General features: G+C 43.3%; 1 protein-coding gene across 1 annotated transcript in view; it reads left to right on the top strand.

Annotated features, from left to right (window-relative positions):
* LOC144596976 (lysosomal proton-coupled steroid conjugate and bile acid symporter SLC46A3) overlaps positions 1-16029 on the top strand; it is a 96248-nt gene that overhangs the window by 64669 nt on the left and 15550 nt on the right. The window contains exon 6 of the mRNA XM_078405874.1: positions 2998-3154. Within this exon, the coding sequence (XP_078262000.1) occupies positions 2998-3154 (157 nt within the window). The remainder of the gene's footprint in view (positions 1-2997; positions 3155-16029) is intronic.

Here is a 16029-nt window from a genome sequence, read left to right as displayed (position 1 = left end):
TCCTGGCCTCCTGCACTGTCAGAGTGAGGCCCAATGCAAATTGGAGGAACAGCACCTTGTATTACAATCCAGCAGTATGAATATCGGCTTCTCTAACTTCAAGTAACCCTTGTTTTTTCTCTCTATCCCTCCTCCCTCTTCTAACCTAGTTCTCCAACCAGACTGAGTGACCTCCTGATCAGATTTTATTTTTGTATGTTTCGTTGTCACCTTCCCCTAGCTAACAATGATCTATTCTACATTTTCCTTGATCTTCCTCCTCTTTGACGCCTCATTTTTACACCTTACCCCTCCAGACCTTCAGTCTGAAGAAGGGTCTCGACCCTAAATGTCACCTATTCTTTCAATCCGGAGATGCTCTCCCGCTGAGTTACCCAGCATTTTGTATCTGTCTTCGGTGTAAACCAGTATCTGCAGTTCCTTCCTACACATGGCAGTGTCCCTGATTAGTAGCGTAACTCCTTCACCTTTTACCCTCCCTCTCTATCAAGTCTGAAACATCGACACCTCACGACATTGAGCTGCCAGCTGTGTCCCTCTCGCAACCATGTTTCCACAATGGCCACGACACCATAGTCCCAAACAACAATGCAGGCTCGAAATCATTTGCTTTCCCCAAGATATTCCTTGCATTGAAATGAACACACTTCAGCCCATTGGCTTCACCATATTCCTCCACCTCTCCGCACCCGTTCTTCCTTTGAGACTTACTGGTCCTAACCGCTAACTTCCCATTACTCCTGCCAACTACCGGACGTTTCTGACCAACTACTCTGGTTCCCATACCAATACAGGCGATTAGCCAAAGTCAGGGCAGATTGACAATAACACATCTTTACCCGTTAAGCATAATGCTTTTCATGCCCATTTTAACAGGAAAACAATGCTCCAGGCTAGGTACAACCCCATCCTCTGCTGGCTCTGCCACCATATATCGTGTGGCAGAAACAAGATCAGCTTTCATGAGGTGGAACTCTCGGAAAGAAGCTAACACTTAAGGAGTCCTTAGATGTGTTCTGTTATCATGCGTCGACCAACTGGTCACAGTCTTCACCAACATCTTCAACCTCTCACTTCAACAATCTACTGTTCAAGGCAACCTCCATCATTCCAGTCCACAAGAAAAATATAGTGACTACCACTCCATAGGTCTAACATTTAACCACAATTAAATGTTTGAAAGGTTGGTAATAACCCACATCTGTGCCAGTCTTCCAACTAATCTAGACACTCTGCAAAACTCATACAACAAAAATAGATCTACTGAAATGCACTACATTTGGCCCTGGATCATCTTGACATTAAGAACACTTAAATCAGGCTGCCATTGACTACAGCTCAACTTTCAACATCATAATGCTGAATTAGTTCTTCCCTGAACCTTTGGACCTTGGCTTTGGAGCCTCAATCTGCAATTGGCTTCTGGAGTTATTCACCACAAGATCTTGGTTGGTTAGAATCAGCCATAATATTTTCTCCACCCTCATCCTCACCTTGTCCCTTGGCCTAACCCTTGTACACCCATGACTGTGAAACCACGTACATACTAACTCGATATTTAAGTTCGTTGAAGATACCATTATTGTTAGTCAGATCTGCAACAAGGATGAGATGAAGTGTAGGAAGGAGATCGAGAACTTTGTGTCAGGATAATAATATAATGTCAGCAAAATAAAATAATTGGTTGTTGACCTAAAGAAGCGATGTGGTGAACACAGTCTTCTCCTCATCAACAGAGCTGCTGTACAGATGGTTGACAGCTTTAAGTTCCAAGGTATCTATATTAGCAGCAACCTAACCTGGTCCCTGCACGCTGATGTGGTGATCAAGAAAGCATGTCTGAATAGTTTTGGCATGTCCACAAAGATCCTTTCGGATTTGTGCAAATAGAACTTTTACAAATACAAATTTCTATGATATAGTAAGTATTCTGATGGGATGCATCTCATCCTTAGGGCAACTGCTCTGCTCTTGACTATCAGACCCCCCCCCCCCAGAGGGTGGTGAACACAGCAAAATCCACCATCGGCTCATCACCTCTTTTTATCCAGTCCATCTTCGTGGTGTGCTGCATCAGGAAGGCTGGAAATAATGTCAAGGATGTTTCTTACCCTGGCCATTCACTTTTCTCTCTTTTACCTTCTGTAAGAAGATACCGCAGCTCGAGAAATCAGATATTCGGACTGAAGAAGAGCTACCTCCCCATTGCTGTCTTACTCCTGAACCAATCACCTCTTTCACACCCCATTCTCCGTGGTGCTACCAAGCACTTATTCTTACAGCTGCCTCATTTGGTTACTCTGTTATTGTACTCTAGCAGCAGGACCTACCAGCAGCACTTCAATCTCACAACAGCCCCTCTCAAAATGGCTGCTTCAAAATCACCACTCCTCTGGAGCCTTGCTCCCTTTTAGGCTGAGGCTGTTTGGCTTGAAAAAGAGGAGTCCATGAGCATTTAGACACCAAAAGTTAAGTTCAAGAAAACATCTCTATTTTTGTCATTATTTTGTATTCTAATTCTTCTGCTCCACCTATGAATTCTAAATATATTTGTGCATTTGGTCTGCAGCAGTGGCAGTGGTGTAGTGGAGCTACTGTTTCTCAGCTTCAATAACCCCAGATTCAGTGTATTTACCCAGGTTCGGTCCCAACGTCAGGTACTGACTGTGCGGGGTTTGCATGTTTTCCCTGTGAATGTAGGACTTCCTCTGGGTTTCTCCCATATCCCAAACACTTGCTGCTAGATTAACTGGCCACGGTAAACTGCCTCCAGTCTAGGTGGGTGGCAAGACACATGGCAGGGCAAGTTGACAGGCGAGTGAGAGGAACTAGGCTACAAGGAAATAAACGAGGGGATGGAACTTATTGGGCTAACTGGTCAAATAGTAATGTAAAACAGGTTAAAGATTTGCGATATTTCAGCTGCTACTGGGTTTATTTGGTAGTCCTAATTGTGATCTAATATTGGTCACTAAAGTTATTTTCTTTTATGAATAGGTGCGATGTTTTCTTGTTTGGCTTCTGTGGAAACAATCTGTATTATAATTGGCGCAACTGCATTTGATACACTTTATCCCCAAACACTCTCGACTTTGCCTGGATTTAGCTTCATTGTGATGGCAGGCTTCCAAGTGATCCTATTGATCCTTGTACAGTAAGTAGCTCGTTATTTTTGGCCTTGTGTATGTGTCCATGTTTGTGTGTGAAATAATGGACAACAAAGTGGAAAGTAAAGGTCCATTCAATATTTCCCCTTAATACCCTCTACCTTCATTTTATTAACAGCATCAGTTCTAAATCCGTAGCATCCATCAGTTTTCTTTCTCAATCCCATTTTCCTTGATGAAAGAATGCTATTATTCTTGGCATGTCTTTTGCAAATCCATGTCAGCTATCCTTAATAACTGATGATCTACCAAGAGTAATATTGACCTTAAAGTGACCTGTACATTTGTCCACATCTAATGTTATTCTGAAGGCCTGTAAACCACATTTACCTACTCCTCTGATTTGTGCAGTTCCATTCTATCCTCTTGTACCTGTTATGTTCCACTACCTCTGTGAACACAGAGACAAACTACCAATTTAACAGCTACACTTTTCTTTCATCCTTCATGAAAGATTTCTCCTCTCTCTAATTTCTCCTAACCCAGCTCAAAATCTATGTCATTCCATGTTTGTGTTTGAAAATCCTGTCACTTGCCTTTTGAATACCCTACATTTTTCTTTTCTTCTTTCCCTCTTAGCATTCACTATCTTTGTTTTACTTCTCCATTATGCTTTATGTTTGAGCAAACAACAAACTTCTGCAGGAACTCAACGGGTCTGGCATTATCTGTGCAGGAAATGGACAGATGACGTTTTCAGTCGGGACCCAACCCAAAACATTGTCTGTCCATTTCCTTTTCAGATGCTGCCTGACACGCTGAGTTCCTCCAGAAGTTTGTTTTTTTGCTCGAGATTCCAGTATCTGCAGTCTCTTGTTTCTGCATGTTGCTTGCTTGGTTGATTATCTGTAATTGATTCTAGATGGGTCCTGTTACTTTAGTTTCCTGTCTATACATTTTCAACCTTTGCTGCATAGATAGCAGCTATCTCTGAAGCTTGAGCCAAAATGAATCTTAAGCCTCTCCTGTTCGAAAGTATCCTATAATTACAGCGATGTCAACATTTGAAACATAGATGATGGACACGAAAAAAGAAGAGGATTTCATGGTGTGTGCTTTCCCTTTTCAACTTTTCTTCTCTAATAAATAAAAAATGTATTCTAGTTCCATCATCTTTTCAGTTATTACATTGAATCATTGTTTTTACTCATGCATTGTACAGTATCTACTTGCCTCATTTTTCTCCCTCGAACTTTAAACAGCAGTTCTCAATGAACTAAAGGCAGACTTTATCCCACAAATGAATATTAAAAACATAATGATTTCCATGCATTTGAGGCTATTGAGATCTCATCTGCATGAACAATTGGTTGAAAAATAGCTGGTAATGCATGATCCTGGACATTTTCATTAGATGATGAAGGAGCAATATTTCACAGTTTAATTTTCTTAAACTTTTGCCTATGGTTTGTCATTTCTCTCAAGATTAATTAACTTTTTGCAAATAGTAGCACTCATTTTTTATTTGTATATTGAAACTAATTGGCCCTGTGATCTGTGCGACTAGCTAAGTAATGAGATATATATAGTTGTCAGATTAATTTGTAGAGCCGAACGTTTGGATTGTTTTTGGTTGGGGGGGTTTGGATGATGCGTACTGCTGGTGTAAGTGTGTGGGAGTGTACCGAAGATAAGAATGGGATGTAAAAAAGAACACTTCACTCATCAAACCCATTCTTTCCATTTACCATGGGCAATTATTCTAAAAATAAAATTGCTTAGTATCTGAAAAGAAAGGGTTGGAATTTAATTATAGCTGGCTTTGTGGTCATTAATGCACAGCTCTTCTGCCAATAAATCCACTGAAGCCACCCGACCCCTACTTCTCCTACTCCACTTTCTCCTAGCACACACACATACAGCCACAGATACAAACGCGCACACGCACACATACTACCCACACAAGGACAAATACACACATGCATGAACACACACTACCCACGCAAGGACAAATATATACACGTAAGAACGCACACACCCACACAAAAACAAGCTTCAACATCTCCCAACTAGCCGAGCCAAAACAATTATCTCTGCCCCTATTTCTGTTTTTAGAAAAGTTGCTGGTGACCGTGATATCCCTTCACCTCGGTGGTTTAACAATCTTTAATCGTTTATAGTGATGATATATTTGATATTATGAAAGATTAAAAAACTACTAAAAATTAAATGTCTCCAGCCTTAATCCAAGTGGGAATAATCATTCAACATGTTTTATTTGCATTTCCTTAAATAAAGTTAAGTGCGTAAAAAAAAACCTGCCCTGCACATCTCCTTTAAACTTTGCCCCTCTCACCTATGCCCTCTAGTATTTGATTTTTTCCATCCTGCGAAAAATATTCTATCTACTTTATTTATGCCTCTCATAATTTTATATAGTTCTACCAGGTCTTCCTGCAATCCCATTCCAGGGAAAACAATCCACCTCTGTCAAACCTCTCCCTGTAGCTAATACCCCCTAATCCAGGCATCATTCTGGTAAACCTCCTCTGCACCCTCTCCAAAGCCTCCACATCTTTCCTGGAATGGGGCGACCAGAACTACACTCAATACTCCAAATGCAGCTTAATCAAAGTCCTGTAGAGCTGTTCAACTGAACGCTGTTCCGTCCAATAACGGCAGTGGCCATTTAAAATTGGATGGGCCATCCTGGGGTTGGCTGTGGGGAAACGGTTATTGAATTATGAGATATATCTTTATCTACACTGGCTGCTGTTTGAAAAGACATAAAAATGACGAACATCACCAGCAGTGTCTTTCCTTTGTTATAGTGGTAGTTCACTCATCTGTTATTAACCAAAATTTGACAGTTGTAATTATTCTGGACTGAACTATACATATATATATATATATATATATATATAATATATATACAATACTCAAACTCTCATCCTGTTTGTTTGTTACTTTGTTAGTTTGATTGTACATACCCGAAATACAGCCAAAATGGCACATCATCGCGCAACAATTCTAGGCCCACCTTACTCACCATTGGCCCGCAGTTCAAATGGTTGTTATATTTTAAAAGTTATTCACTTTTTAAACTTTAAAAATCACTCTTTAAACTTTAATAAATCCCTTTTCCACTTGTCCTGCCCATCAGCCATGTTTGACGTCACAATGGGAACCCGCCGGGTCCGCACCTGTGCAGTTGGTGCCCGTTGATCTAATACTTACGTAAGATGGCCGCCGGATCCACGTGTGCACTCAAAATGCACTGGTTGTCCGCCAGGGCTTCTTCCCATTCAAAGCAATGGCCGTCGCTCTTGAGCTGCCGCTGCAGGAGAGGTTTGCACCCAATTGGTCCACGGGTCGCTCAGGATGCCGTGATGGCCGCCCGGGGCCGGGGTGAGTGGCTCCCTCTCCCCTTTCCTCTGCCCCCTGGCCCTGGGGGAGACTCCCTGGCCGGCAATGGGTCCATGGGTCGTCAGTTGGGGGAGGGTTGCTGGGCCCGCAGGAGAGGATTGGACCCAACAGGGGTTGCCGGGCCTGCAGGAGAGGTTTGGACCCAATGGGAGTTGCCGGGCCCGCAGGAGAGGTTTGGACCCAACGGGTCCATGCCCGGCTGGTTGGTATTAAAATCCTCACGCATTTGTGATCTTCATGTAATATTTTGATTCTATTTGTAACACCACCATGACCTTCCATCCATTTGAAGGTTAAATAGAAATGGCTACCCCAGTTCCAATATCTGTATTCCTTACTTATATGTTTAGGGCAATGATACAAACTCAAGGAAGAGTACTGTCTGCGAAATGAACAGTGACAACAGAAATGCTACTGTAGCATAAATGTGCGTGAAATTTGAAATTGGTATCTCTCCATCAGCAATATCTAATTACTGATTTTCCAGGCTAAGCAACAAAGATTTTAAAATTATGTTATTGTGATTCTTTTGACAATGCTGTTTTATAGGGGGACTGCACGGCAGGTGAGGTCACGACCCCTGACCTATACTGTTGCCATGCAACGCCTTCTGGGGGGCATGCCGTGTACTGCAGGCAATCACCTACTATGTCTTTCAGTGCATAGTCTTTTTCTTCTGTTTTATGTTTGGAACGACTTCTATTGTAGAACAATTCATCTGTCCTAATTTGAGATGGTGTTGCAGTTGAATGTTGCGGCTGCACTTTGCTGCAGCTCAGCTTCACCTGTCTTCATCCATCAGCGCGTCTCCGGTTCCCTCCCGGCGCTCCGAATATCCCGACACCTGTTCCTGCGCTCCTCCAGGCTCGGTGCCCCAGCTCCGCGCCTCGCTTCCTGCGGCTCTTTGGCCCCTCACCGCTTCTGCTAGCTCTCCAACCCTTCTCCTCGCTCGCCATCTCTGTCAGCCGGGCTCCTTTTCCACTTGGCCGGCGCTCAACACCTCGAGGCTGGGTCCGCCGAGCAGAGCTGTGGCCTGGTCCTCCGCCTCGGCCTCCAGTGCCCAGCGCCCAGCCCAGCTCTTGCTGCTGCTCCGCCTCCGCTGCCGATCGGCCTCTCCCCGGTCCTCTTCTCCTCCTCTTCCACTGCCTCCTCCAAGGCTGTCGAGCACGGCTCCCTAGGCCCTTTGCCCTCAGGCGGGTCACCGACCTCCAGTGCTCGCTGCAGACCTCCAGGCCCCTCGGCTCGGGTTCTTTCCGCTGCTCCCAGCTCGCTCAACCCCGTCCTTTTCTCCTCCTCCTCCTCCTCCTCTTCTCCCCAATCCCGGTCGGCGGCCCTCTGCTTCTCGGCTTTGCTCTCCTGTCTCCCTTCCCGGCCACGTTTCCCCTTCCCCCGCTGGCTGGCCAGACGTCTTCCCAGCTGCTTATTGCGTCCGTGGGCTTGGCAGCCCTTCTCCAGGTTCCTTTTCCTCCGTCGGATCCTCCAGTTTCTTCCTAATTTTTTACAGCACCAAAATTACCAATTTTGGCGTTTTTTTCCAAGGTAAGAATGTACGTGTTGCGTGTATTGCTAGTATATGTCGGAAGCTGCCATGTCTTCTAGATGGCTTGAGTGACTCCGTGCGTCACGCCCTTTGACCTTACGACCTTAAGTGCAATCCCCCTATAACTTGCTGCTTTTACCATTTTGACTATATTGCATCCTGTTCACCCAATTACACTTAACACATTCTTCTCTGGGTGCCCTGGGTTTAAATAGTTCATTCTATTTCAGGCTTAAGCAGTTTGTAACTTCAACACAACGAGATCTCAGCTGAGTGCTTTTCCTAGATTAAGGTAATTGACTTTTGCCAGGGATGAGAGGGGAGCAGTAATTGACCTCCAAGTTGGGTGAGACTCGGATCAGGATCAGACATAATATCATCTGTACTTGAACTGGCTCTCGCTGGTGAACCACACACATCATGGGGGTACTGTCAATATCCTATTAAAATGTGCTCCAGAAAGGAGTTGCCACCTTCAGGGCACAAGGCTGGCGTGAAGAAAGAGGAAAACAAACCTTGTAAAGCTGCTGCTGAGACATGAAGCTCAGTAGCTCAGACTGGAACACTCATATCACTGATAATATATCCCAACATTTCATGCTTGCTGAGGGAAGACAAAGCATTGAGTAAAGTATGCTAGAGAAATTGAACACAGCAGGTGCCAGCTGCAGTTCAGCAGTTCACACTCTTATTTCTAATCCTCCAAAAAATCCACATGCAAACCCTCCAACAAAGACTTGAGATCAAAATTCCAGGCTCCAGTGGAATTCTGAATGTGTGCCATATGGTCAGAGGCACTGTCCCTTAGCGGAGATATCTGCTCAATTACCTGTCTGTAGTCCTACCAACATTTGGAAGTTGCTACATCACTAAGAATGAGATAATTCAGCCATTCAGCTCATCAAGTCTATTCTGCTGCTTGTCACTCCCATTCCCCTGATCTTTTCCCATAACCCTGCAAATAATTCTGTCACGTGCCAATCAGGTTCCCTTTCAAAGGCACATTGATTTTATCACCATCACTCCTATGAACGCAGACTTTCAGTCATGACCACACGCTGTGTCGGACCAATTTTCCCCACTTTTCCCTGGTATCTGTTACCCGAAATGTTAAATCTCAGGTCCTTGGCCAATTGTCGCTGCAATCTCAGGTTCCCCAGTTTAACCATTTTGCTGAAACTCCTCATTCATGGAACAATTCCCATAAATCTTTTCTGTACCCTCTCTAAAACTTTCACATACCTTCCTGGAGTATGGTGACCAGAGCTGGAGGCAAAATTCTAGGTTGGAGCCTAACCATAACTCCTGGCTGTTCTACTCCACGTCTCTGTTTATGAATCTCAGCATCTCATGTGCTTTACAAGCCACCCTATCGACAAGGCCTGCCATTGGCAAAAAGTGCACTCAAATACAACCAGATCCATTTGCTCCTGCACCTTTTATAATTGCACCATATATTCTATGTTGCCATTTTTATTCTTTCTTTATTACTTCATAATTCTCTGTTCAACATTTTACCTGCCATCTGGCTGCCCATTCAGCTAGCAGTTTATTATGGGCCTCACATTATTCATTCAAGTAGGGAAGTGTTGTCCAAGCCAAAAGTTGTTACTCAATCTCATTACCGAACTGATTCTTTTATTTCCCTTTTCTGGATTGCTTTATTGAAAATAAGGTTTTTTTCAATTAGAAAAAGCTTATCTGGGTGAATTGGTTTTCATCCCTATTAAAAAATCTACAATTTTTGGTTTATTCAACCTTTAGCTTGTCAGATCAGTCTGAGTCATTTCAGAGAGTGAAATGCACTATAATAAAACATGCAAAGTTGCATCTTCAACAATGCAACACACAAACTGAAGTAGTGAGGCATTATTTTGTAAATTCGCTTTCAGATTAGACAATTAAGTCATGTCTCTGAGGGAAGACAAGATGTCTTTTTAATTTTTCATCTAAAAGCTGGCACCTCCGGCCATGCAATATCTCCTCAGTATGGCACTGAAGACCAGATCAGATTAAATGAACAAATCTGTCCGTGTATTTTGACCAAGAGACGTTTGGTTCAGAAATGAGTACACTACTCCTGGACCACCTCCCTAATAATGGGCTGTTTGTCCCACACACCAAACAAGTTATCTTGAGCTCAACGTTAGAAGAACAAAACCATCCCACGTACATGACTATGTTCCATGAATGAAATGTTTTGCAGAAGACAGAGATAGTCTGTGTTTGCCTGGAAACCTGTTCGCTCTTATTGCAAGTGCCATGTTTAACAACACCACCTGAATGAAAAGCACTAGAAAATTGAATAGCAGGGAAAGTAATCTTTAAAAAAGAATGTGGACAGATTTCAGCATCATTGCTGCGTAATTGCAGCATCTGCCCGATTCCCAATGGGAAACACCAGCAGAGATTACTGGTTTCAGCCTGAGCATAGCACGTTAGACTACTTTTACTCTGCGGCATTGACGATTGCATTGGGGCTGCCTCCTGCATCCGTACCAGACTTGATGATCTCATTGTTTACCGTTAACTTTTACCCTATCCTCAAATTCACTTGGATATCCTGCCCGTCCTCGCCTCCAGCCTTCACTTCCCCGCACCACACTCAGTCTGAAGAAGAGTCCTGACCTGAAATGTCACCTACCAATGTTCTCCAAGATGCTGCCCGACCCGCTGAGTTTGTCCAGCAGTTTGTGTCTTTTTTTGTAAACCAACATCTGCAGTTCCTTGTGTCTGCGTCAGACTACTGCCAGAGCTACTGGGGATTTACAGCATTGTTGTTTGGTTTCAGGTGTCAGCACCAGCTCTGATCTGCAGTTCACAGCTTTTACAAGGTGCTTTGTTTTCTTTCTCTCCTCCTCTCATTAGCCTGTTAACCAGATGGTACCGTAATCACTTTGATTAATTAGGCCTCACCCAATTAGTAATATTCTCTTTGTTGTATCCGTAATTTCAATTCCCTTTCTGAAGAAGGGTCTCAACAAAAAACATTGCCAGTCCATTCCCTCCATTGATCTTGCCTGACTGAATTCCTCCAGCACTTGGTATTTTCTTTTCTCCGACTCAATATAAATTGTATTTGCACTTTCACAATTTTGACGAAGGGGTTTTGACTTTGAATGTTATTCTTTGTGGAATACATTTCTCATTACAAATATACTGTCAAATCTGCTGTATGCTTCCAACATTTTAGACAATAGACAATAGACAATAGGTGCAGGAGTAGGCCATTCAGCCCTTCGAGCCAGCACCGCCATTCAATGCGATCATGGCTGATCACTCTCAATCAGTACCCCTTTCCTGCCTTCTCCCCATACCCCCTCACTCCGCTATCCTTAAGAGCTCTATCCAGCTCTCTCTTGGAAGCATCCAACGAACTGGCCTCCACTGCCTTCTGAGTCAGAGAATTCCACACCTTCACCACTCTCTGACTGAAAAAGTTCTTCCTCATCTCCGTTCTAAATGGCCTACCCCTTATTCTTAAACTGTGGCCCCTTGTTCTGGACTCCCCCAACATTGGGAACATGTTTCCTGCCTCTAATGTGTCCAATCCCCTAATTATCTTATATGTTTCAATAAGAACCCCCTTATCCTTCTAAATTCCAGTGTATACAAGCCTAATTGCTCCAGCCTTTCAACATACGACAGTCCCGCTATTCCAGGAATCAACCTAGTGAACCTACGCTGCACGCCCTCAATAGCAAGAATATCCTTCCTCAAATTTGGAGACCAAAACTGCACACAGTACTCCAGGTGCGGTCTTACCAGGGCCCGGTACAACTGTAGAAGGACCTCTTTGCTCCTATACTCAACTCCTCTTGTTACGAAGGCCAACATTCCATTGGCTTTCTTCACTGCCTGCTGTACCTGCATGCTTCCTTTCAGTGACTGATGCACTAGGACACCCAGATCTCGTTGAACATCCCCTCTTCCTAACTTTCTTTTTAAAAATGTCATAATATAAGATTAACTCAGTTTATGGCATTCTCATTTTTCTTGTTACAACATTGTAGGTAATAGGGAGGTGTTGTGAAAGCCTTGAGGGCATTGCAGAAGCAGAGGATTTAGATTAGCCCCAATGAGGGGCCTTGTGAGATCATAGGCACAGGAGGATGTGCTTAGAAGCTGGGGCAGATGGATAAATTTCCTTAAGCTTCCTTTAACACTTTAATGAGTCTGTTACTGGACCTAATTCTGAAAGAAATACATACATAGTTTGATCTTATGGAGGTGTATAAAATCACGAGAGGAATAAATTGGGTAGATGCCCCGAATCTCTTGCCCAGAGTGGGGAAAATTAAGGATCAGAGGACATAGGTTCAAGGTTAAGGGGAAAAGATTTAATAGGAATCTGAGGGGTAACTTTTTCACACAAAGAATGGTGTGTGTGTGTGGAACAAGCTTCCAGAGAAGGTAGTTGAGGCTGGGACTATCCCAATGTTTAAGTAACAGACAGGTACTTAACAAACTTAGGACAAGTTTGGAGGGATATGGACCAAACAGGCAGGTGGGACTAGTGTAGCTGGGACATGTTGGCCGGTGTGGGCAAGTTGGGCCAAAAAGCTTGTTTCCACACTGTATCACTCTACGACTCTATATCAATTTACGAGCAGAAACAAATGGCAAATACATCTCAATGATACCAGTGTCAAGGCATAGAATTATTTTCAGAAAAGGAGGAAATAGGTCTTGTCCCCAGCATGGGGATACATCCCAGGAGAATATTGTGGACAAAATATGACAAGAATCCAACTGACACATACAAACATGGTCACAAAGAACTATCACTAGGCAAGGCAGGGGAAGACCACAGGAATTTCATCCCGATGTGAAAAATCAAAATTTGTTTGGAAATGAGTAGCTTATAGTTTTTGTTGGCTCGGAATGCTGGAGAATGACAGAGAGTGACATCAACCAGCTGTCAGTCTTCCATACTAAGAACCTGAGAAGAATCCTTAGAATATTTTGGCCAAACACCATATCCAACCAAGATCTCCTTGCTCAATGCCAGCAAGAGAGTATGGATACCATCATCATGAGAAAGCGCTGGAACTAGATTGGCCATATACTGAGAAGAGAACCAGACAGCAACCCAAGAATAGCCCTGCACTGGACACCAGAAGGGAAAAGGAAAAGAGGGAGACCCAAAACCACATGGCGTCGAACTGTAGAGGAGCAAATGAAAACTATGGAATTGACCTGGGGTAGTGTCCAGAAACTAGCCCAAAACAGACAGGAGTGGAGAACCTTTGTTGTTGCCCTACATGCCAGGAGGCATAATGGGCAGTAAGTAAGTAAGTAAGTATAGTTTTTGTGGTAAATGATTAAGGAGAGTTATAACAGTTCATTCCAAAAAGCTTGTATTTCAGTATACAGGACAATATGGTACACTACCTGAATATTAAAGAAATTATGTGAAGTGCAGAAGACTTGGCATTGTCAAGCAATATGAAATTTATTATTCACTGGTGTGCAGTATTGTTGGCTTTCATGTTCAAAATTAAAAGGCAATTAAAAAAGCTAACACTTTATACCTTTGGCCTTAGTGGCACCACCCTTTTAAACTGGCAATAACTCTTAGGTTGTTTTCTAAGCCGACATAAGAAATGACTTTAATTCCACGGAGCAGTAATAAAAAAGGTCAAAGTGACACTGTTGTGCAAGTTCTTCTTTGTCCCCTCCTCAGCAGTGAGGAAGACCTGCTTCCATTTCAGTTCTGTGTGTTCTAAGATGGTGAGGCCAATGTGGGCCCTGCAGACACAGCCATGGTTGGGGCAGAAAATGCTTGATGGGACATCAAATGCTTGATGGGACAATATCTGTCTGTCCTTTCGGTAACCCCTTAATGTGGCATAGTTTGAACGAGAGTTCCTGTTAAGCAAATTCAGTATTGGGCATCGGAGTGAGGTGGCCTGAGGAAGCTGGCTTGCCTTGACGGTGGCCTGGGAAAAGACAAAACATGCCAATGTTGGCTTGCCCATGATGCCAGTCAACATGGAGCAGTACACGGAGGAAGTGCTGATGGTATCTCTCCAGTGCTTTGAGGTACCGACTGAAGGTATTCCTCATCTCAGAAGCAGAGAAGATCACTCCTGCCCAAAAGATCATAAGCTTTGTGCTAGATTTCAGATCATGATCTTCAAATCAAACCACTCTTCAGATGTCCAAAGGCTGTGTTGGCACCATGATCACAACAGTGAATTTCATCCTCAATGTCTGCCTTTGCAGAGAGCTGGCATCCAAGATGTAGGAGGTGGTGCACATATTCTAGATCTTATTATCGGCCTTCATTGACTGGCGATAGGACTGTGCGGAGGTGCAGGTTGATCCAGGATATTCTTTGCAAACATTTAGAACAAAGAATATTCTCCCAGATGCTTCAATGCTGACTTGGAGTGAGTCCTCTCAGTACCCACATACACAAGCATTGTCTGTGTACTGCAAGACTTTGAGGTTGGAGTGATCTTCTTGGGGTGAATGCAATGAAATCCAACAGTTCCCTTTGTCCTTTAATTTAGATACTCTGTGCTTGGAAACTTGAAAGTGACGTGCTGTATTTTGGTGGGAAAGCTGGAGAGAAGCAGTGGTGATGTGATGTTGCTGCCTTGCTTGACGCTGGCCTTCACTGAGATTGGGTCTGTTCAGAACCCTTTAGTTAAAATCATGGATTAAACGCCATCATGCAGCAGACAGGATGGAGACAAATTTCTGAGAGCAGGCAAATTTGAAAATCACAAAATGTGTAATTAACCACAACAATGACAGCATGAAATTATTCCCTCTTTGAGAAGTGGCACTTGGCTGTAATGTGTTGTGAAGCTTCACTAATTATACATTAACATTTGAGTGGATGGAGAGAGATTATTGGAAAAGACATTGCCAATGTGGGATGGGCTGGAACATTCAATTTGAAAGTCTACACATTTCATTCTTTAATCTGCTTGCTCCCTTTTCTGTTTTCCTTACATTGTTTCTATCTTTCTTACATAATTTCTATGACTCCTTGATCTTTTCAGATCAGAATAGAATCGAAGGACAACATAGTACACACTTTCCCTTTGTATGTTCATCTCTTTGTTCTCTTTCTCCATGTAAGAAACTGGATGTTTTCAAGGGAGGGTTAGATTTAGCTCTTAGGGCTAAAGGAATTAAGGGATATGGGGAAAAAGCAGGAACGGGGTACTGATTTTAGATGATCAGCCATAATCATATTGAATGGCAGTGCTGGCTCAAAGGGCCCCATTGGCCCACTCCTGTACCTATATTTCTATGTTTCTCAGAACAAAAATATGAAAATATATTGTGAAAATATATTTGAGCCTCCCCCCCTTTAAAATGGTGGCTCAGTTATAAAGGATGGGGAAGGGATGAACTACTGGATAACACCTGGTTCTTGACATATAAACATAAAGTTTAGAAATATAAGTCCCGCGCCACTCAGTCCCGCAAACCTCTTCCACTACTTAATATGGTTGTGGCTAATCTAATTGTGACCTCAGTCACACAGATCAGACTTCCCGTCATTGACCATCAAACAGATCAGACTTGACATCCACACTTCACACTGCCTCACACATCCCCATGGGTACAGCACTTTGAACACAATGCTCACCTCTATCTCCACTCTCTTTCGATCTCCATGGCTGTGACTCACAGCTACAATGCATATAACAAATCCCTAGCTGATCCTTTGGTCAGTGGGACTTTGATCAATAAGCGGGGTGGGGGGCGGGGGGGGGGGGGGATGGGTTGGGTTATATTCTGTTGGGAATATTACTGCCTCCCTGTGGTCTTATAATAACTGGGGTGAAACTCAGTGTAGGGAATATGAAGAGAACATTGGAATCACAAATCCCCATGTACCTACAGTATACAAAGATACACATCCATTCTTCTTGGGGGACAAGAGAACATCGGAACCATAAATTTCCATGTACCCATTACAATGACATGCAT

The sequence above is a fragment of the Rhinoraja longicauda genome, chromosome 9 (genome assembly GCF_053455715.1).
Source record: "Rhinoraja longicauda isolate Sanriku21f chromosome 9, sRhiLon1.1, whole genome shotgun sequence".
NCBI lineage: Eukaryota > Metazoa > Chordata > Chondrichthyes > Rajiformes > Arhynchobatidae > Rhinoraja > Rhinoraja longicauda.
This window is presented reverse-complemented; position numbering and strand designations above follow the sequence as displayed.